Source organism: Phyllostomus hastatus, unplaced genomic scaffold (assembly GCF_019186645.2).
Source record: "Phyllostomus hastatus isolate PE091 unplaced genomic scaffold, TTU_PhHast_1.1 phas_scaffold_317, whole genome shotgun sequence".
NCBI lineage: Eukaryota > Metazoa > Chordata > Mammalia > Chiroptera > Phyllostomidae > Phyllostomus > Phyllostomus hastatus.
This window is the reverse complement of record NW_025334023.1, coordinates 14,263,999-14,286,254: the sequence shown is the minus strand read 5'-3', so window position 1 is coordinate 14,286,254 and position 22,256 is coordinate 14,263,999. Positions and strand designations below refer to the sequence as shown.

General features: G+C 35.5%; 1 protein-coding gene across 2 annotated transcripts in view; it reads right to left on the bottom strand.

Moving 5' to 3' along the window:
• TMEM135 (transmembrane protein 135) overlaps nt 1-22,256 on the bottom strand; it is a 237,548-nt gene that overhangs the window by 60,583 nt on the left and 154,709 nt on the right. For both annotated transcript variants that reach the window (XM_045818190.1, XM_045818189.1), the window contains exon 6: nt 21,156-21,202. In XM_045818190.1, the coding sequence (XP_045674146.1) occupies nt 21,156-21,202 (47 nt within the window). The remainder of the gene's footprint in view (nt 1-21,155; nt 21,203-22,256) is intronic.

Here is a 22,256-nt window from a genome sequence, read left to right as displayed (position 1 = left end):
TCTCTTGAGTCTCTTTTATAAGGACACTGATCCCACTCAAGACTGCCCACCTCTCTCCCAGAGTACTCACAACCTAACCGTGCCCCAAAGGCCCCACCTCCTAAGGCCATCATCTTGTGGGATAGGATTTCAATGGATGAACTGGAGGCAGAATGGGAGTGGGGGAGATGCACAAATACCCAGACCACAGCAACACATATCATTTCCTTTAGCAGTCTGCACATAGTAAACACTCAAATATTTCCTGAATGAACAAAACTCAACCACCAATTTATGTTGTTATTACTATTGCAGAAAAAAAAAACAGAGAGTGACAAACATAATAGAACTGACACCACATCACCAGTCCTGGCCTGTGGTGATAAGGGAAGCTGGAGGCATTGTGATCTTATGAAAAATGCTCTTACCCTCCACCTCTCATTTTCTAGAGAGACACTGTAGTGCAGAACAGTTTCCCCAATAGGTGTGTCTGCCAGGAACAACTGAACAGTATGATGAGGTTCTAATCAATCCTTACTTGGACTTGACTGGTGAGGGTGCAAGGAAAGAACTCTGGGCTGCCCAAAACCTCTAGGCCGGTTGCTTCCATCTTCCCCACTATGCGTAAAAATGCACACTAACACTTCCTAAGTACAGCATGATGTGGAAAAGATTGGGACTACTGGTGTAGTCGGGCAGACTGAGAAATGAAAACAGGCTCTGAGGCTAGAAAGTCCCAAACTCAAATGAAAGTTTTTTTATCTCCAGTTATACAATCTATAGCAAACTGCTTGTTCTCTTAAAGCCTCAGTTTCATAACATGTAAAATGGAGAAAATATCAGTACTTACTGTAGTAGGTAGCAGGTAGAGGTAAGGATGAACTCAGTACTGTTCATAAGGCCCTTAGCACAGTGCCTAGCACAAAGTAAGCACTCAATATTACCTAGCTATAATATCACCTAGGTACAATTACTTCATTTTTCATCAAAAGCTTAACATCCGCACCCCTTTCCAGCTGGAAGAAAGGGCAAACTGGCTCTAAAACACTGGGAGACATTAACTGGTATGGTGAATTTTTTAAGTTACATGTACTTATGTGCTGTTCACATGCAAAATTCTGATTAATATATGACTCCATCGAAGAGGCTTACATTTAAATAAATGTCTGTTCCTCAGATTCATTACATTTGTCTCTCCCTAGTGTGTTGTTAGTTCTTCCCATGAGAATGTAAGGTTTCTTTCACTTAAGTTGCATATCCAGAAATTTCACTTTCTGTGCTATTTCCTATAGAAAAGTTTTACACATATGTGGGAATTATAAACATGCTCCACCCAGGACTTATTAGCGTTTTTAAAATTACACTCCAATAAAACCGGGCACTGAAAGAAAGTATGTCGTGCCTAAAATGTGGTCTGTGTAATTATTCCCAACTTGTAGATGACCACTTCCAGAGAAAACATAGCTGACAGATAAAAGACAGAGAGAATGCTGAAGAGAAGAAATATGCTGAAGTTAAACAAAAAGTTCAACAGCCAAAAACAGGGAACCTAGCTGGATTGGTAGGGTTAGAAATGGGGCAAGAGATCAAGACCTGGAGCAGATCTGGATGTTATTAACCAGTAAAAACAGTTAAATCCACAGGAATTATGTTTTGAAAAGAATACTTTTAGACAAAACAGAACCTTATACAAGGTAGATGTGAACAGCCTAATATCTATTTAATTCATGTTTGGAACAAAAAGAAACAATATTTGACTGCTGAAGTGAGGTTAAGCAGAGCAGAATTAGAACTTAAATTCAGTAAGCTAGAAAAAGGAGACTTGTGAGAAGATAATGTTTGAGATACACAATAAAATTCTAGTCAATCTCTTTTATGGCAACAGCTGTTAGTAACATTCCAATTTCTGCTTTATGTCAAAGTTTCATATTTCAATTATAGCATATTCTTAGTGTGGCAAATTTGATCAGAAAAAATAAGTAAATCCTATATTCTACAACATAGTTTCAGGCTCATAAAATTTCAAGTAGTTCATAGCTTTAAAAAATAGTCTCTTTTTATAAATCTCTTTGGAACTCTAGTCAGTTATTTTTCAACAAAATGAACATTAATATTAGAAATAAAATAATGTCCTTAAAGGTAATAAATGTAAAATAAAGTTTAAGACATTTTCTATTTCCTAGAATAAAGTCTTGTATCTTAAATTTGGGAGATTATATTTAAATGATAACTGACTCTATCCAGTGCACTTAAGGCTTGGAACTGCGATGCCTAAATTAAAACAATTAAAATCCTTAATATGTACAAATTGCTGTTCAAATAAATCTTCAACATCTACCTGTTTACATTTCATAAAGAAAATGATTGATTCATGATAAAAGATCAGAAATGACTATAAATATACGCTAATGTAAACTTTTTTCCTCTTAAGAATTTATCAATAATGCATTAGGAAGTAGTAACATAAATTTAATTCTGTTCTAAAATGCCACACATTTGTCACATTTAAAATGGCATAACGGATACTTAATCTTAAATGACTTGGTGCACTGTTTGTTACTTCCTTCACTTTATGTATTTAAGCAAAAAAGCGGAAAACACCGATGAACAAGAGACCGGAAAAGAAACAGAGTAGAGAAGGGAGGAGAGGAAGAAAGGAGAAGAGACTGAAACACAGGACAGGAAGCAGAGCCATCAGACTACAAGGCAGCTTTGATTCTCCCTTCTGGCTTAATGTCTAGTCACAAGAGAGAAATTCCAAAGATTTCTAATGGCCATAATCAGAAATATTTATTATTTCAAATAGAAAGATAATAATCCTATCCGATGGTATTTCTGATATAGCTAAAACTATTCCATATATAAAATCCAAAATATACAGGGTCAGGCACAAATAACACCCCTTTTTATTACAAAATCTTTTATCACAAAATCATAAGCAAATAATTCTGTGATATAACAATATCACACTCAAGCACACCATATGACATTTTAGGTGAAATGTTCAAATTCAAACTATAAATTATTACACCCATATTATTACCCTCCCAACCACACTCAAGCAGGCCTTACTTCTGCTGGACCCTGTATATTAACATTATTTTGACCTAACTTTTATCTTCCTTAATTTCTAGATCTTTCTATTTAATTTTACCTTTCCTCTCAAAAAGGCTTTCCATCAAATTGTACTATTTAAGAGTACAAAAATACTAAATCTTTTGTCATGTTCTTCACTTACATTTCAAAATAATTATTCAACTGTTATGCAAATAATTTCTATTGTACTTTTTAAAGATTTTATTTATTTTTAGAGACAGGTTAAGGGGAGGAGAAAGAGAGGGAGAGAAACACCAGTGTGTGGTTGCCTCTCACATGTCCCCTACTGGGGACCTGGCCTGCAAATAAGGCATGTGCCCTGACTGAAAATCGAACTGGCAACCCTTTGGTTCACAGGCAGGCACTCAATCCACTGAGCCACACCGGCCAGGGCTCTATTGTATTTTAGAGTAAAAAATTCTACCTCTGCCTCTAACTACTGTATAAGTTATGACAAGTCACCAAATTCCTCAGAAACTCCATTTCCTCACCAGAAAAGCAACAATGCTCTATTACATAATCTCTACTTTCTTTCCTACTCTAAAACTCTATGATCCTATGAAACACTAAGTACTGGTAATACACACTTCATTTTATTTTTTAAAAAGATTTTATTTATTTATTTTTAGAGAGAGGGAAAGGGAGGGAGAATGAGAGGGAGAGAAACATCAATGTGTTGTTGTCTCTCATGCACCCCCTACTAGGGACCTGGCCTGAAGCCCAGGCATGTGCCCTAACCGGGGAATCGAACCAGCAACCCCTTGGTTCACAGGCAGACACTCAATCCACTGAGGCACACCAGCCAGGGAAATAAAATGCGCTTTAAATGAAGTACTTGTGTGTTTTTTTTGGAATTTTGCAACACATCAAATTAACATGATTTGCATAGAGTTCATGGATTCTTTAACTTCAGTTATTTTTAGGCTAGAAGAAATAAGCATCAGCATATACAAGGTCTGTCCAGAAAAGTCCAGCCAATATAATAAGAATGATTTGTGCAACATTGATGTAACCAGGCAGTCAAGGAGAGAGGACTGGAATGTGCATGCATGAATAATAACACCTTCACTGTTATACTAGTCAGTGGGAGCAGTAGACACAATTGAGCAAGCATGTGTACTCTGTGGCTGTCACATTAAAAACGACTGAGTGAGCAGAGCAATGAATCTGCATCAAATTTGTGTTAAGCTTGAACATTCTTCTGCGGAAACTATTCGGATGTTCAGAAGACCACAGCTATGGGCAACTGGTGATTGGCAGCTTCATCACGACAAAGTACCCTGCTCATGCATCACATCTTGTGCAGAGTTTGGTGAAACATCAAGTCACCCAGGTGACTCAGGCCCGGTACAGCCCAGATTGGGCATCCAGCGACTTCTGGCTTTTCCCAAAACTAAAACCACCTTTGAAGGGGAAGAGATTTTAGACTATTGATGAGATTCAGGAAGATACGATGGAGCAGCTGATGGCAATTGGTAGAAATGTGTAAGTCCCAAGGTGCCCACTTTGAAGGTGACTGAGGTATCACTGTCATATATACAATGTTCCTTGTATCTTGTATCTTCTTCAATAAATGCTTCTATTTTTCATATTACAGACTGGACACCTTTTGGACAGACTTTGTCATATGTCAAATCTATAAAGTGGTTCCTACAGTAAAAGGATGACTTTGGAGTTTGGCTTTAGTATAACAAACAACAACAACAAAATGGAAGGAGTCTAAAAGAATGGAAAGGAAGACAGTGATGATATCACAGAGACCAAAGATGTACAATCAAAAGTTAGTAAATATTTTTAAATGTACTCTTTGGAGCAAAAATTCTATAATCTAATCTCCATGCAAGAGACTACATATGTAGGACAAATTTATCTTAGTTTCCTTATTTTCTCTCTGTAAAACATTTTAATATTTACATTGACTGCTCAAAGATAAAAACCACACCCAATATGACCACATACATGTCTATCCATACCAGTTGAGTTACACACTTGCCAAGAGTCAGCTGTTTCTCTCCAAATGTGTTTACGTCATTTGTATCTGTCGATGTAATTATGACCTACATCTTACATAAACCAAAAAAGGAAGAAAGTTTTCTTCCATAGAAACTGCGTTGAATGTTTGGAAGGCAACAGCTAACAAGTGTGGTTTATACAGCAAAATGACTGGACTGCAGCTAGGGAACTTATAATTAAAGAAAATGATTTGATAAATGAGCAGGTATTTGCATATGCAGAGTACAAATAAAGTACATATACATGTATTGATATTTTGGAGACAATGTTAATGAAGACAAACCTCATGCCACTGCCACAAGGACAGCTTTCCCTTCATCGCTTCTGTCCCCTCAGCTTAGGCCTCAGAATGAATACAGGGGAGCAGACCTGCCCTAGGTGCCCCACAGACCTACACTGTGACACAGAGCTGGGCCAGCCGACTTGCTTGTTACGTGCCACTAAGAGTTTGTGGTGGTTGTTTATACAATAACTGACTGACACAACAGTGTAACAGGAAAAAATAAATTTTAAAAGCATTAAAGAGCTCCTACAAATCAGCACAGTAAATTAAACAATAAGCAATGAAATCAAATGGCTAATCGGTAATAATTATAAAATTCTTAGGACTCAAGTAATTTCAACAAGGTTAGCTGCCCGTAGTACATCTCCCTACATGTTTCATACCAATAGAAGTTGCTGATGATTTTAAAAGGTGAGGAGAGGAAAGTCTTATCTTTCACAACAGTCCCTGAAAATACCTTAGAATAACCTGCTGAACGGGAGGTTTATCCAAAATATTGGATTGGCCAAAAGGTTCGTTCGTTTTTTTCTGTAGGATGGCTCTGGTAGCACTTACCCTTAACTTCATTCAAAACAATTTTGTTAGATTCTATGGTGACAGCTGTCACACCAGCATTTTTGTTTCGCCATTTTAACATTAAATGTGGAAAAAGATATGTAACATTTTCAGCATATTATGCTTTATTATTTTAAGAAAGGTAAAAACACAACCGAAATGCAAAAAAAAAAAATTGTGCAGTGTATGGAGAAGGTGCTGTGACTGATTGAATATGTCAAAAGTGGTTTGCAAAGTTTCATGCTAGAAATTTCTGGCTGGATGATGCACCACAGTTATGTAGACCAGTTCAAGTTGATTGTGATCAAATTGAGACATTAATTGAGAACATTCAACATTATACCATGTGGGAGATAGCTGATGTACTCAAAATATCAAAATCAAGAAAGTTATTAGTGAAAATGAAAAATGTGTCTTTTATTTCATAGAAAAACATATGGACTTTTTGGGCAACCCAGTGTTAGAATTTAGAATTATCCAATTCAAAAACCAATTTTCAACATTCAAGCAAAAAACAGAGTTAAGACAGCAATTGTGCTTCCAATATTATAGTTTGATGTTTCTGTGATAGAAGAAATCAAATCTCGTAAGTTCAACTGCTTTTTATCATCTGATTTTAAATATCATTCTTGTTCTGAAGACACCTAAAGAACTCAAAAACATAAGAATGACATACTTCATTTCAGTGAACAAATCACTTAAGAAAGCACTCCAGAGCAGCTTGGATTCAGAGGTCCTGGGCTGCCACAAGCACTTACTCTCTAAGGTCTGTGTGTTCCCTGTGTTCTGTACCCCCTTTTATTTTCCATTTTAGGATGACAGGAACATGATAAACAGCCAGCACTTCAGTTACCATCAAGGTCCCACCAGTACAAAGAATCTTTGTGATTGACAAGAGAATATAAAAAAGGGAGGAGACCCACTTTTTCCTTCCTCTAGGGAAGACTCTGGATGAAATTTTAGAACTTAAAAGCTTCTCCTATTTCGGCCAGCTCACCTTGCAGGTAAACACCTTCTTGGTTCAGTGACTCAGTCACACACTAGAAACAGAATACATACTGAAAATTGATAATAGTGGAAAAATATTATTTTACCGTGAATTTTAGCTCAGTAAGCTATAAGTGATGCACTTCTTCCAGTAATATGATATAATCATAATATAATATGATATATCATAAAATGTTAATACACTTTCCCTCTATGCCCTACTACTCATTTCAGTGTTTTTGTATGCAAGGAAAGTAATTTTAAAACAGTTCCCCTAAAATAAAAAGAAAATACAATGACATTTTTCTTCAAAATACAATCAATATCACTATATAATAAAATATCATTTATGAAATATATACTGAAAATACAATCAAGTTATGAAATGATAATTTTTATTTCCAAAGACTGCAAATTTAATTTGTACTCACAGTAAATTGGAATGTATTAGCAATGGACTTCACAGATAAAGTGTATTCTAATAATAATCTATGACTTTGCATTTTCAACAAGAATGTATCAGACTTACATTTGAGAATATATCCACTAAAAGCCAACATTTTCATATCAATAATTTATTTCAATTCTTCAATCTTGTTCTCAAATTAATAAATATATTTGATACTATACCTTTGATATCTACACATATTTCTGACATTACTCTTTGTTGGTAATCCTATAAAACTTTTTTAACTTTACTTTTCAAATGTCAGTACCAAGTAAAAAAAATCCTTAGCTCGTAAGTACCAAAAAATTTTCATTCTGAGACAATTTTGTGTTAATCTCATATATACTTGTGACTTCTTCTGCTATTTCCCTTCAAATTCTAGAATGTAGTATCTCTGAATGAGGAGCATGCATATTATAAACTGCAGTTCTGACATGTGGAGAGAGGGCTGACAAGCCTTTCAGGGCACGTGAGTGTTCTCCATTCTGTCATTCTCGGAGGGAACACTCCGCCTTCAAATTCACCTGAGAAAAAGAGAAGTTTCCTGATGTCCCCATTCCCTTTCAGTGTGGCCAAGGGGCCCACAGAAACAGCAACGTCACTGAGACGGTGTAACAAGAGGTTTAGTGGTGGTGACACAAGGAACACCGTGCCACTGTGCAACAAAGATGCACCCTCATCAGATTTGTCTGTAAGAGCTTTAATAGATAAAATTCACCTACTGCAGAACTCACTATTACAGTGGTTTTTAGCATATACACTGACTTTTGTAGCCATCATCATAATTACTTTTAGGACATTTCATCAGCACTAGAAAAACAACCCACATCCATACTCACTTCCCCGGCCCTGCAAGCCCCCTGCACGGGCAACATCAACCCACCTTCTATTTCTATGGATCTGTCTATTAATCTGGATGTTTCAAATAAAAGGAATCATATAATATGTAATTTCCACAGCTCAGTTTCAAATAACAAACCACACATAGTCATTGTTTACAAGGTGGTAGTCATTAAAAACACACAATATCCCATGAAGTAAGCACTATCCCCATCTCCACTTTAAGATGAGAAACCCAAGGCACAGAGAGGCTAAATAACTTACCCAAAATCACGTAACAAGTCAGACTGAGGATTGGGACCTACACAGTCTGATTCCAAAGTTCATGCTCTTAATGAACTCTGCTACACAATAGCCTCCCTTGATTGCCTCCAAGAGAACTCAAGCAGTAGAAAGTAAACAAAGAGAAAGGCTTAAAAAAAACAAAACATAGTGAATTATAGCATTCCTCCTAGCTGGTAAAGCAAGTAATTAAACTGAACTGCTTCAAATTTGAACATCTGTATCAGCAAAATCTAGTCTAAGAATTTTCTGTGATTAGTAATAATGCTCCCTAAACAAACAGCAGATATTTTAGCACACAGAAGAGTATTCCCAGAACACGAGTGAATAGATGCTTGGAAACATTGTTTTAGTCACATTCCCATTGTTAAAAAGTTATCACCGGTTTCTTAGTGAAGACTGTGGCTTCTAATAATGTGTTGTGTGTGCAAATGGACATGGGTGCAAGTTGAATGTGTGTGAATTTTACAATATAAGAGGTGTGTGTCAGGCTGTGTTGGGTTGCCTACACACTAAGGTGGTAGCTGTTCATCTCTAAAAGAAGAGAGTATGGATGGTGATGATGATGAAGATGATGATTTTGTTTAGCAGTATTTTTCCACAGTGAGCAAAAACTCTGGCTGTTTTTCTAATTTACAAGACAACATGTCTCATCATAAAGTAAGTTTTAATATTCTTTTATATTTGTCATAAATTTTCACATTTAAAAATCTCTCTAGGCATTATATCATAACTAAATAAAGCCAAAAGGTGATTCTTGACAGTATCTGCAACCATTTCATCATATTTTCATAGACAAACATCTTCTAATTCCTATATTTATTATTTACAAATTATACTCAATTCGAAATAATTTAAATCCCATCCTTTCAAACACAGATTATATTTATATGTCAACCTGAATGAGATGGAATAAGTTAAAAATCATGACTGAGGTATTGGGTGTGTAAGTCTGCATAGTTGGAATGTTAGTTTTGGATTCCAAAATAATATTTAATATTAATATTAACATTTAGCCATAAAGGGGTATTTAGCCATAAAGTGGGTTAAGAATGAACAAAAAATTTAATTCTAAAAAGCTTATAATGTCAGACTTCATTTAAAAGACCCTCACTAGAACACTTTTCTTTGGGAAGGTATGTTACAAGATGGTAGGAATCCTCTATCTCCAATCACCATGGAGCTAACAAATGAACCTTAGAATGCCTAACCTGGAGTTTTAAGTTTTTAGATAAAAATATGTTTGTATTTTACTTAATTTTTTTTTGTTTTGTGTCAACCACATTTTCTCTCTCTCTCTCTCTCTCTCTCTCTCTCTCTCTCTCACACACACACACACACACACACACACACACACACACACACACAGGCCTGTCCAGAATGTATTCAGCCATGTGCTGTGAAAAATAGAGGTATTTACTGAAGAAGACACAGGATACAAGAAACATTGTATGTAGGGCAATGATGCCTCCTCAGTCCCTTTCAAAGTAGGCACCTTGGGACCTCACACAGTTCTCCCAATCACCACCTGCTGCCCTGTTGTATTTTCCTGAATCTCATTGACATTCTGAAATCTCTTCCCTTTCAAAAGTGATTTTAGTTTTGGGAAAAGCCAGAAGTCACAGGATGCCAAATCTGGGCTGTAGTGGGGCTGAGTCACATGGGTGATTTGATATTTCACCAAAAAACTCTGCACAAGACATGATGCATGAGCAGGCGTGTTGTCGAGATGAAGCTGCCAATCACCAGTTGCCCATAGCTGCAGCCTTTTGAGTCATCTGAATAGTTTCCAGAATGTTCAAGCTTAAATTTGATGCAGTTTCATTGCTCTACTTATTCAGTCATTTTGAATGTGATGGCCACACAATGCACATGCTTACTCAATTGTGTCTACCACCCCAATGACTAGTACAGTGAAGTTGTCATTGTTCACATATGTGCATTCCAGTCCACTCTTCTTGGCTGCCAGCTTACACTAATATATGACTTTCCTTTAAGAAAAAGGAAGCTTATATGGAGACAGTAGTTGGCCTACAGCTTGGGGTAGCAAGCAGGTATTCAAGTTAATTTTTGTAATAGACACCTGAGATATTAATGTTATTTCATTAGAAAGTTGAAAAGCCCTTCTCAGCTGTCATAGTCCATTCAAGCTATTATAACAAAATACCAGAGACTGGGTGGCTTTTGGAAACAATGAAAATTCACTTCTCACAGTTCTGGAGGCTAGGAAGTCCAAGATCAAGGCACCAGCAGACTGGGTGTCTGGTAAGCACCCACTTCTTCATCAGTGGCCATCTTCTCATTGCAATCTCATATGGCAGAAGGGACAAGGGAGCTCTTTCAGGCCTCTGTTATAAGGGCACTGATACCATTCATTAGGGCTCTGCCTCATGATCTAATCACCTCCTGAAGACCCACCATCTACTAATATCACCTTGGAAGACAGGATTTCAACATATAAATTTTGGGGGTTACAAACTCGCAAACCATAGCACAAGTTTTCTAATTTATCAAGCAAATGATATACCAGCTAATTCTGGGAAAATATTGCCCTATAACTACACCAAATATACACAAGAATAAATGTAAATCCTTTCAAATACAAATAGCCACTCTATATAAAATTAATAACTAAGGCCTCCAATTACCCCACTTCTTCTAGCAATTGTTTCCTTTTTCTTATCCCTCTTCTTTACCATTGTTCTGTCCCCTACAGGCAACAGGTGAACAGAGTCAACTGCATGTAAGCAGGGTCAAGGGCATGGCAGCTACTGGCTATGAAAAGATGACAAAAAAGATATCTTTTAAGAATCACCTGTGGCTTTATTCAGTTGAGTTATGGTGGACTATGATGCAATATCATGCCTAGAGAGATCTGCAACATGGAGGGAAAGGATACCTGTTTGGTTCCATTCTTTAACCATTTTAACTGTTTTAGATTTTTTTTTAAATCCAGTTTTCAGTGGATGAGCTAGCGACTAGTTGAGAGTAAGGCTGACAATACAGGGACAGATGGCCAAAACTTACTGCTCTGGGAATTTGGGGCCAACAGATTTCTTCTCTCTTCTTTCCGAATCTCCTTCCCACCCACCTGACCACCTCACCTAAGCCCCCCACAATGCCCATCCACCCAGTATCTTCAGAACCCCCTCTGTTCCAGCACCACTTCCTGTGCTGCCCCTCTGCCCTTTTACTCAGAACAGCATCAGAGTGAGGAAGCGATGGAGGAGGAGAGAGGAGTGAAAGGAAAGGCCCAGTTTAAACTATAATTCCAATCCCTTGGCTCTTAGATTTGCACTATTAGCCTGCATTGTTTAATTTTGGTTTTAACAATTCTCTCCCCAAGTTTTATTTTATTTTTAATAGTTCTTTCCAATTCTGTTCTTCTGTCCCCTCACTTCCCACTCCCTGATGCCCCAGATTCGTGCTTCAAACACGGGGCTCTGCTGAGTGGCTCAGGAACTGGATAATTCCCCATCCTTCTGCTTTAGCTCCAACACATTCAACATCAACATATTTTCCCAAAAATATGTTATCATACGTAGTATTTGTTTCTGTAGTACCAATGGCACTATACCCCCAGTACATTTTACGGATTCATTTACAGGTTAAATAAGATTTAATGATTGACTTGGAAACATAAATACAATTTTTAAAAAATTATTTTCTTGTAGGAGTATCTATTCTAAGTTCTCAGTACCACAGGGATAATTTTATGGATGAAAAATTGAAGATAAAAGAAGCCAAATAACTTGCTGATGACCACAGAATTAGTAATTGGTAGGGCCAAAACCTAAAGAGATCTGATCTGTGTGGCATGAAAGACTGTGCAACTCCTATTACACCATGGAAACTCCTAAAGCCCATGGATGTTTCTCATTAAGTCAATGAACATTCTGAAAAGTTAAAACTTTTATTTCTAATCATTAAATGTTTTAAACCCAACATGATTCATTCAAACATTTACTGGGTACTCTCTTCCACCAAATTCCCTCTAGTAATAGTCACCAATGCTAAAAAACTATTACTGACATCATCAGGAGAAAAAATATAATTAAAGGATTTGCTACTTATTAAAATTTATCATGATTTCTTACTCTTGTCTATGAAGATTTGATTTGCTGAGACTTCTGCAAAGGTAATGGATTTTTACACACATGGGGAATTATCTTGTCACTTAAAACAGAAATGCCATATTGAAAAATGCTTTGTTAAAATATCTGTGAATTTTCATTTTCAAAACAAAAATATTTTCATGCCTCATAGCTACTAAAAAGTAAACTAAATTTTTCAGAATTATTCTCCTTTCAATAATATAAACATAATTTGTAGAACTTGAAACAATTACTTTCTTTTTCAAGATACAAGTATTGTTACTACTAAATTCTAGCTAAATTATAGCTTACAAGATTAAATAAAAATATAAGACTGTATAGTGCCAACTTGATTTAGCTTAACAGTGCTAACAGAGGTTAAAATTGTAATGGGTTGAAGTGTATACCATGATGTCAGTATAAAAAAAGATCAATAAACCACAGCTCTTCCTTTATTTTAACTGCAAACTACATCTTGATTCACAAGGGGTTACTATATGCAGTGGAAACTCAGAACTGCTGTGGGACTAGAATAAGCCTATTGGCAATGAATGGTAATAGTATGTTAGTGGTATAAAGTTTTCACTGAGTTAATAACATATGGATGTCATCCACTTCTTGAATTTCAACATGAGTGAAAATAAACACAATTTTTACATTTAAAAAAACTACCTTAAATGCCATTTATTTTTATGAAAATAAAACTGCAGCAGATTTCTGAAAGGCAACTGGCCACTTCTGATATGATTATGTCCTATTAAGTCCCTACTTTAGGAATTACACTTTAAGTTTATCCTTTTTCTCCACACTATATTTCTCTTTGTCTTCTACTAAAAAACAGTAAACATTTATGTTACTTACAAAATGTTTGAGCAATTTCGTTTTTTTAAATCCTCACCTGAGTATATGTTTATTGATTTTAGAGAGAGAAGAAGGGGTGGGGGAGAGAGAAAAGAGAGAGAGAAACATCGGTCACCTCCCCTACACAACCCAACTGGGGATCGAACCCACACACAACCTATGTATGTGCCCTGACCTGGGATCGAACCCATAATCTTTTGGTGTATGGGATGATGCTCTAACCAGCTGAGCCACCAGGCCAGGGCTGAACAATTTTTTTTTTTATCTAGGAACAAGTTTCACAAAGGCTGATGAGCAAAAAATGAAACAGATTTGCCACAACTTTCTACCATAGATAAGAGTACAATCACCAAATGGACACACTAATTTTCTACTGCGCCCCCAAATGCCAAATTAGTAGTATAACATGATAATAAACATTATATCCTCAGAGGAAGTGATTTACAACATTTATGGGCCTATGTTTTCTCACCCTTTCCATTTTCTTTGAGGAAAGTAACAGTCTTAACAATCTTACACTTTTTCTTGTCACAGGGCAGATTTTGCATTCTTTCGTAAGCTCACTGGCTGAGCTGCCAATTGTGGAACTGTCCTGTTTCCTCGGCACACATCTTCTCGGTGTGGTTTCTCAGTGTTCCTTTTAAGAATGACTATGAATTCAGGAAGCCAAAAACATTCTCTTTTTCCATTTCCTACCTCCTCTATACATCAGTCGTCTTTGATTTAAACCATGCATCCAAGGCTTTCAGAGTTTTGATTCCTCCTAATCATTTATCATGACCTCTCCCAGACAAATAGTTTTAACAATCTACCTGTATATGTTGACATTTTGGACTACATTTTAAACTATTTCTCTTGTCTTTCCCATCCCCCAACTTGTCCTATTTGTGCAACCGTTTTTTATCTGTTTAAACTTTCCCACAGTTTGTCAAGTATATTAATTCTTTAAGAAAAATACAAGAGAAAAACTCTAGTCCTGTAACAACTTGCCCTTTCTCTTCTCAAACTTCTTGAGTTTACCATATCCATTCTACTTCCTGATCTCACATTTATTTTTTTATATTGTTCCTAACTTTGACAAATAATTAACAATTATAACTGAACATATTTAAAGTGCACAACATCTCACATTTATTTTTTAATCTACTATCCCAAATCAACTACAGAAATTTCTCTAGCAGGTTACAGCCGATCACCAGATTGTTAAAGCAAATGAATCCTTTTAACACCTTACTGGATATATCTATAGTATTACCACTAAAGATAATGTCCTTATTCCTGAAATTCTCTATTTCAATTAAGTTTATTTCCTAGTTTAAAAGCAACAATCACTTCTATCTCTATTTTTCTAAGGTACCAATCACTGTGCCAGGTGCTCACACATATTACTTCAGTAGTTTCTCACACTGCTCCCTGTTACCCAACAGTGGGTCAAAGCAGTTTTTTTAAATAAATAAAGTAAATTAGAAAAGAAAATATCCCAATGTATTACATATAGCAAGATTAGGTATTATTCTAGGTAATGTGTGTATGTGTTTATATTCACAATTCTTATTTTATGTCACATCCAAAAAAAGCTTGAAAGACACTGTGTGTTATTTAATCCCCCAAACTCACTTACTAGGTCCATATAAAAACTCACGTACTTCAATAACGAAGAAACTGATGCATCAGAAGTGATATGATTTGTCCACAGTCAAGCAGCTGGTGTGGCAGCCAAGAAAAGTCGATATTTTATCTCCTGAATTCCAAATACCCAACACATATCTACGCATCTGAATATAAATGTCTAAAAACATCTCAACCTCAGTATTTGCAAAAACCTGTACTCAATTTCCACACATTTTCTAATTTGCTCAACTTCCAGTATTTTGCTCAACCACATCCAAGCTGCAATACTCATATCTCAGATCAACCCCCTCGTCATCATATCAGCACCAAAACTCCCACCCTGTCTTCACTATTCCCTCCTGGAGAACAGCTACAGTATCCCTCCACCACTGCTTCTCATGAGGCCCCCCTTTTAGGACCTCAATTCACTCTCTACATTGCTGAAAGCATTCTTTTCAAAATAAGAATCTAACTATTTAGGGCAAACTCTTCTAGCCCTCAAGTAAAGCTTTGAAACTCTGAATGCCATATATAATTTTCTAGACTAAATTTTTGTGTATGTCTATGCAATCCTTTAAGAAATAGAACCTAATTAATATTTAAAGGGCTTTCATTAAAATCAGAAAATGGCTGTCCCAGATTAAAAGTTCTTTACTTGCTTTTAAAGTTATTTCAAAGATACTAAGTTAAGTTTACGTAAAGAGAGTCCAGGACAATCACAAATGTCTTTCACTCAAGAATTGTAGGTTGTTCAGCCAATAGTGTTGTTTTCTTTTTCCTTTTTACTCGAATATCTTTATTATTTTTTAATCTATTGGGATGACACTGGTTAATGAAATTATACAGTGCTTAAATACAAACACTACATCTTTATCTTGAGACCAGACCTGATGAGAATTCATCAGCCCTGTTTCTAAGTCTGTTTAAAACAAAATAAACTTTAATTTGCACTGGTTTCTAACTAAAAATGCAATGCTTTCCAATGTTCATATCAGACTGAGATGCATCTATTGTGAATCAGTCATAGTCTGCAGATTATGTGCTATGACAACAAGCCTGAGCCTTTTGTTCTACGTGTTTAAACAAACAGCTGCCTTTGCGGCTGCCTTTGCAAAGGCAGGTAGAAAGAATGTCTAGCTAAGTATTCACTAGGATGGGATCAAAGTTGTCACAATATGCTTTATGATACCATCTATTTTAAATTAAATTATTTAAATAAAAATGAAGCAATATTATTTCAGTTTTTAAAATATTGGTATTCTTCAGACACAGAAACAATGCTGAAAATAAAACTTACAAAGTTTAAAAGTGTTGAATGTTCCATTATTTTTTGTGCACAACATTAAGCATCGTAGTTTTGCCATGGCGTTTTTGTTGTTGTTGACTCTCTACTTCTCAATCAAAGCAGAAAAGAACTAGTGGTTCCAAGGAACCTACCTTCTTTTCTCCATAAGACTGTTGAGAGGATCCTACTGAAACCTGAATCAACAACATGATGAATTCTTCGGCTTGAGAAAATGTATGCTCTGTACCCATAAATACACATTTGGAAATAAAGAAATGTTTTAAAGGGATGAGTAAGACAAAGCATTCTATCACGTTTTCAACCAACACTTCTGTCGGCCTGAATTGAGAGTGACATACCATGCTCTACGGCGAAGCTTTGATAATAACATGCATAATGATAAAGTGACTGAACAAAGCAGACAGAGGAATTATATGCAGTACACTCACTGCATATGTACTGAGAGTCTTTTCCCTTCAAAACATCCTCAAAATATTGTATCCCAATTCCTAACAGAACCCATATAATGTGTTGTATCAATAGATAGCGTGGTGGCTGGAGGGCCAGCTACTTACGAACTAGAACCAAACTAGAACTCTCTCTTCACATATTACCTTTATTCAACCCAAGCCTCTACAGTGTTCCCAGGATCCCATCTGAATGTAAGTAACCCTTATCTCTGGTGTAGAGACTGAAAATCAAGATAACTATGTAAGAGATAATGTATGTGAAAAAAAGATATCTGTAAAAAAAATAAACTTAATAGCTGTGCAAAAGTATGATATTTTCTCTACACATTTTAATAACCACAATTTCAATACTAAAAACACTGTGTTACTTAAGTAAATTCATACGACAAATACTTATGGAACTACTTCCTCAAGTTTTTCTTTTAAAAAATATTGGCACATTATCTCTCTATTAAAAGGGGGTCTCATTTCCCTTTCCCGCATGCATGGGTTTGGATAAAAACACAAGTTGAGGTATCATTGGCAAATATGTTTTCCCATACAGTTGGTTCTCTTTTAATTTTGATACTGTTTTCTTTAGCTGTGCACAAGTTTTTAATTTTGATGAGGTCCCATTTGTTTATTTTTTCCTTTATGTCTCTTGCTCTAGGGGACAAGTCAGTAAAAAAGTTTCTTCGTGAAATATCTGAGATTTTCCTACCTATGTTCTCCTCTAGGACTTTAACGGTGTCACGTTTTATATTTAAGCCTTTTATCCACCTTGAATTTATTTTTATATATGGTGTAAGCTGGTGCTCAAGTTTCAATTTTTTGCATGTGGCTGTCCAGTTCTCCCAACACCATTTGTTGAAGAGGCTATTTTTACTCCATTTTATGTTGCTGCCCCCTTTGTCAAATATTAATTGACCATAGAAACTTGGGCTTATTTCTGAAACTTATTTCTGGGCTCTCTGTTCTGTTCCATTGGTCCATGTGCCTGTTTTTATGCCAGTACCAGGCTGTTTTGATTACAGTGGCCTTGTGGTATAGTTTAGTGTCGGGTATTGTGATCCCTCCTACTTTACTTTTCTTTCTCAAAATTGCAGCAGCTATTCGGGGTCGTTTATGATTCCATATGAATTTTAATCTCCAAAATATATAAAGAACTTACACAACTGCACTCTAAGAAGACAAGGATCCAATTAAAAAGTGGGCAAAGGACTTGAACAGACACTTCTCCAAGGAGGACATACAGAGGATCCAGAGACACATGAAAAGATGTTCAATATCGCTAGCTATCAGAGAGATGCAAATTAAAACCATAATGAGATACCACTTCACACCAGTCAGAATGGCCATCATAAACAAAGCAACAAACAACAAGTGTTGGAGAGGTTGTGGAGAAAAGGAATCCCTACTGCACTGCTGGTGGGACTGCAGACTGGTGCAGCCACTATGGAAGGCAGTATGGAACTTCCTCAGAAAACTAAAAATGGATCTGCCTTTTGACCCTGCGATTCCACTGCTGGGTCTCTATCCTAAGAATACTAAAACACCAATCCAAAAGAACCTATGCATCCCAATGTTCATAGCAGTACAATTTACAATAGCTAGATGCTGGAAGCAACCAAGATGCCCATCAGTAAATGAATGGATCAAAAAACTATGGTACATGTACACAATGGAATTCTATGCAGCAGAAAGAAAGAAGGAGCTCCTACCCTTTGCAACAGCTTGGATGGAGCTGGAAAAGCATTATGCTAAGCGAAACAAGCCAGGCAGTGAAAGACAAATACCATATGATCTCACCTTTAACAGGAACCTAAACAACAAAACAAAGAAACAAGCAAAATATAACCAAAGACACTGAAATAGAGGACAGGCTGACAGTGCCCACAGGGGAGAGTAGAGAGAATTTCAGGGGACATTGGGAAGGGTTCATGAGAACAAACTTAAAGGACACATGGTCAAAAACTAAGGGGAGGGTGGTAATGGGAGGGAAGTGGGAAGGGGTGAGGGGGGCTGGATTGGGAGTAAAAAGAAGAAAACTGTATTTGAACAATGATTAAAATAAAATAAAATTAAAAAAAAACACAAGTTGAATCATTTCTAACACAAAACATTTCCCTTCTGTTCTCAAAAGCCATTACCATATGGATTCCTGGGGACAGTATCATTTGATATTTCCTTGTTCAATTTTATGCACTTGGAACTAAAATAATTGTTAATAAATGGAATGAATGTGTCCTCAGATACCTGTATTTATAATAAAATTGAATTAAGAATAAAATATTCTAATTCAACTGGACTCGCCCACTACTATGCACAGTGTATTTTTTTCATTCCAAACACATGCACAGCTCACACAAACATGTAACAGTGTTTTGCTTGGTTGTAGTGCTTTATAAATAGTTTTACTTTACCATTTACCAAGCTTCTTTTGTTGAGTTATTCAGACTAACTTCTGCCAAGAACACTAGGAATTTGGTGATAGTGCTTCTTTTAGGAGAAAAACAACCCCTTGCCTAAGAAAATTGAAAATGTTTATCTTGGCACTAAAACCTTATATTGAGCCTTCTGGAAAGTATTTTAAATTGTTGTTTTTAACCTAGACTTTGTGACTGGAACAGGAAAAGGTTCCATAGCTCTGCACCAAAATACATATTTATAGGGTGATTTTCTTTCTACACCAAAAATACTGGGTTGATGGCAGCAGTTTCCAAAGAACTATGCTAAAAATTGAGCATCATCACTATATTCAACACAAAATTTATTTTTTAAACTTCAAAAACTTCTGATGATTAAGAAATGCTAAATGTTAATCAAATATGCACTTTAGGTGTCATACTGGGAAGGACTGTTTCATTTAACTACCTGTTCTGTTAGGAATTTTAACAAAAAGAAAATTTACTTGATATTATACTTGCCTTCTGTATATATCAATAAAAGATATGTTTCTAAGTTTTTATCTTTTTTATACTTTTCCCATTAGGTATGCTTTATCTTCTTCAGACTAGACAGAACATAAAGATAAACCACATAAACTTTTTACAATATTGTCCTAATAATGTGTCTCTATATAATCATGAAGTGTGGGGAAATGGACACAAATGAAAGTCATTGTTCTTCTTAACTCCTCTATCCCACCCCTAAATTATTAAAATGTAAGAGACCACAGAAATCATATGATATGTATGAAGCTATACTAAAATGGTAGGTCAAACAATTTCACAAAGACTACCAGATAGCTGCAATAATTTCTCAGTCACTAATAACTGTCATAAAATACTACATATCGCATTACCATTCCTTTGCAGATCAAGTTGAAATTTTATCTATTTTTTACTTCCTTCAAACAGCCTGGCTGTCCCTTCACAAAAATAATAACAGCAACATTATCATTTTATATTTGCATATAACATTTTTATAAAGTCAAAATAAATTAAAATTATATCACTGTGCTTATCAAATACTTATTTAAGATGTTCTTTTAGGAAATTAGTTATTTAAAAATTCTGGTATGGTTAAATTATCTCATTTAGGTTAAAAAAGAAAGATCTACCAAATTTATTGAAATCAATGTTTGCTATTGTCCAATAAATACAAATTTTAACTTTAAAAGGTTGGCCCTTCCTGCTGTGGCTGAATTCTGTCTATACCCAAAAATACTGGGTTGATACTGAAGAAAGAGTCTATTCAGATGAGTGCAATAACAGAGAAAAATGGAAATTAGTTATATTACTGCAAAGAAAGACTAAAAGAAGTGGACTCTTGCTAAACAAAAATCCTATTCTCATACTGCTATGGTTACATAACAATGACAGACACCTTCTTTACTGGCACTGAAATCTTGGACCATCCTAATGCCTCCCCCCCCCCCGCCCACATTCCTCATAGTCAATGAAAACTGTAACTGGCATCATGCACTAATTTAACATTTTAAAAAACTATGACTAATGTGGTGGGTTACCTACACAGAAGACTTAGATTAAATACTACCATCACTTATTCTCATGAAAATGAGAATTTTAATTCTCATTACTTAAAATGTTAACTGTCTTAAAAGGAGACTGAAGAATATATAAAATCAGGCACAAAAAACACCTATCAAAATTTGAGGACCATTAATTTACATATTTGACTTTCCATAGAAACCTATAAATAGAATGTGAAAAAGCAAATATCCATTTGCTCTCTTTCTCTGTTTACTAAGGAGTAGTAATTATCTCTAATCACTGAAAACAAAATAAAACAAAACTCATGCCACTCATGGGGTAATTATTTGGGGAACACTTTAGTTACCTGGTTGATAAAAAAATTACAAAGGAACACCACTTTTTCTACTAAAATAGGTAGGTATAACAGAACATACCTGAAAAAGAACATGTACATGGCAGCTGTGATGCAGAACAAAAGGACCTATAACAAGGAGAAAATACATTACTTGCAAAAGAACACTGGCATCATCATAGGTGTGTCCTATAAAAGCAAAATACCTACCATTAAATCTTATACCTGAAAAAGTTAAAGATGTGCAAAAGTAGTCATATATTTTTCATTCTCTATCTTCCAAATAAACCATATCAAGTCAATAGTCTCTATACACACATATATCAATAAAGTTATATACATTATATAATATGTATATATAATTACAACACGTATATATGTATGTATGTATATAGATGGAGTAGAAGGATAACAAAGTTCAAAAAACAACAGCTGATTTTTAAAGATAATCTCTAAGAATGCCATTCAAAAGTGAAAGAAATCTTACCATCTGCAACAAGCAAGGGTGTCCAACCTTTTGGTGTCTCTGGGCCACATTGGAAGAAGAGTTGTCTTGGGCCACACATTAAATATACAAACACTAATGAAAATGATGAGAAAAAAAGTTTTTAAGTAAATTTATGATTTTGTGTTGGGCCACATTCACAGCCATCCTGGGCCACATGTGGCCTGTAGGCCATGGGTTGGACACCCCTGATTGAGGGTATTATGTTAAGTGAAGTAAGTCAGACAAAAATAAATGCCATATGATTTCACTTAAATGTGGAATCTAAAAAATCTAAATAAATCTTAAAAAAACAGAAACAAACTCACAGACACAGAGAACAGATTAATGGCTGCCAAACAGGAGAAGGGTTGAAAAACTGGGTGAAAAAGCAAAGGGATTAAGAAGCATAAATTGCCAGTTATAAAAATAATCATGGGGAAGTAAAGTACAGCTTAGAGAATAGTCAATAATATTATAATAACTATTTATGGTATTAGACTCACTGAGTTGATCACTTTATAAGTTATATTAATGTATAATCACTATGTTGTACACCTGAAACTAATACACCTTATTTTTTGGACCATAAGACACACCTAGGTATTACAGAAGGAACACAGGAAAAAAAGTTTGAAGCAAAAAATGTGGTAAAATATTTAATAACATAAACAACATAATATTTCACCAATGTAAATG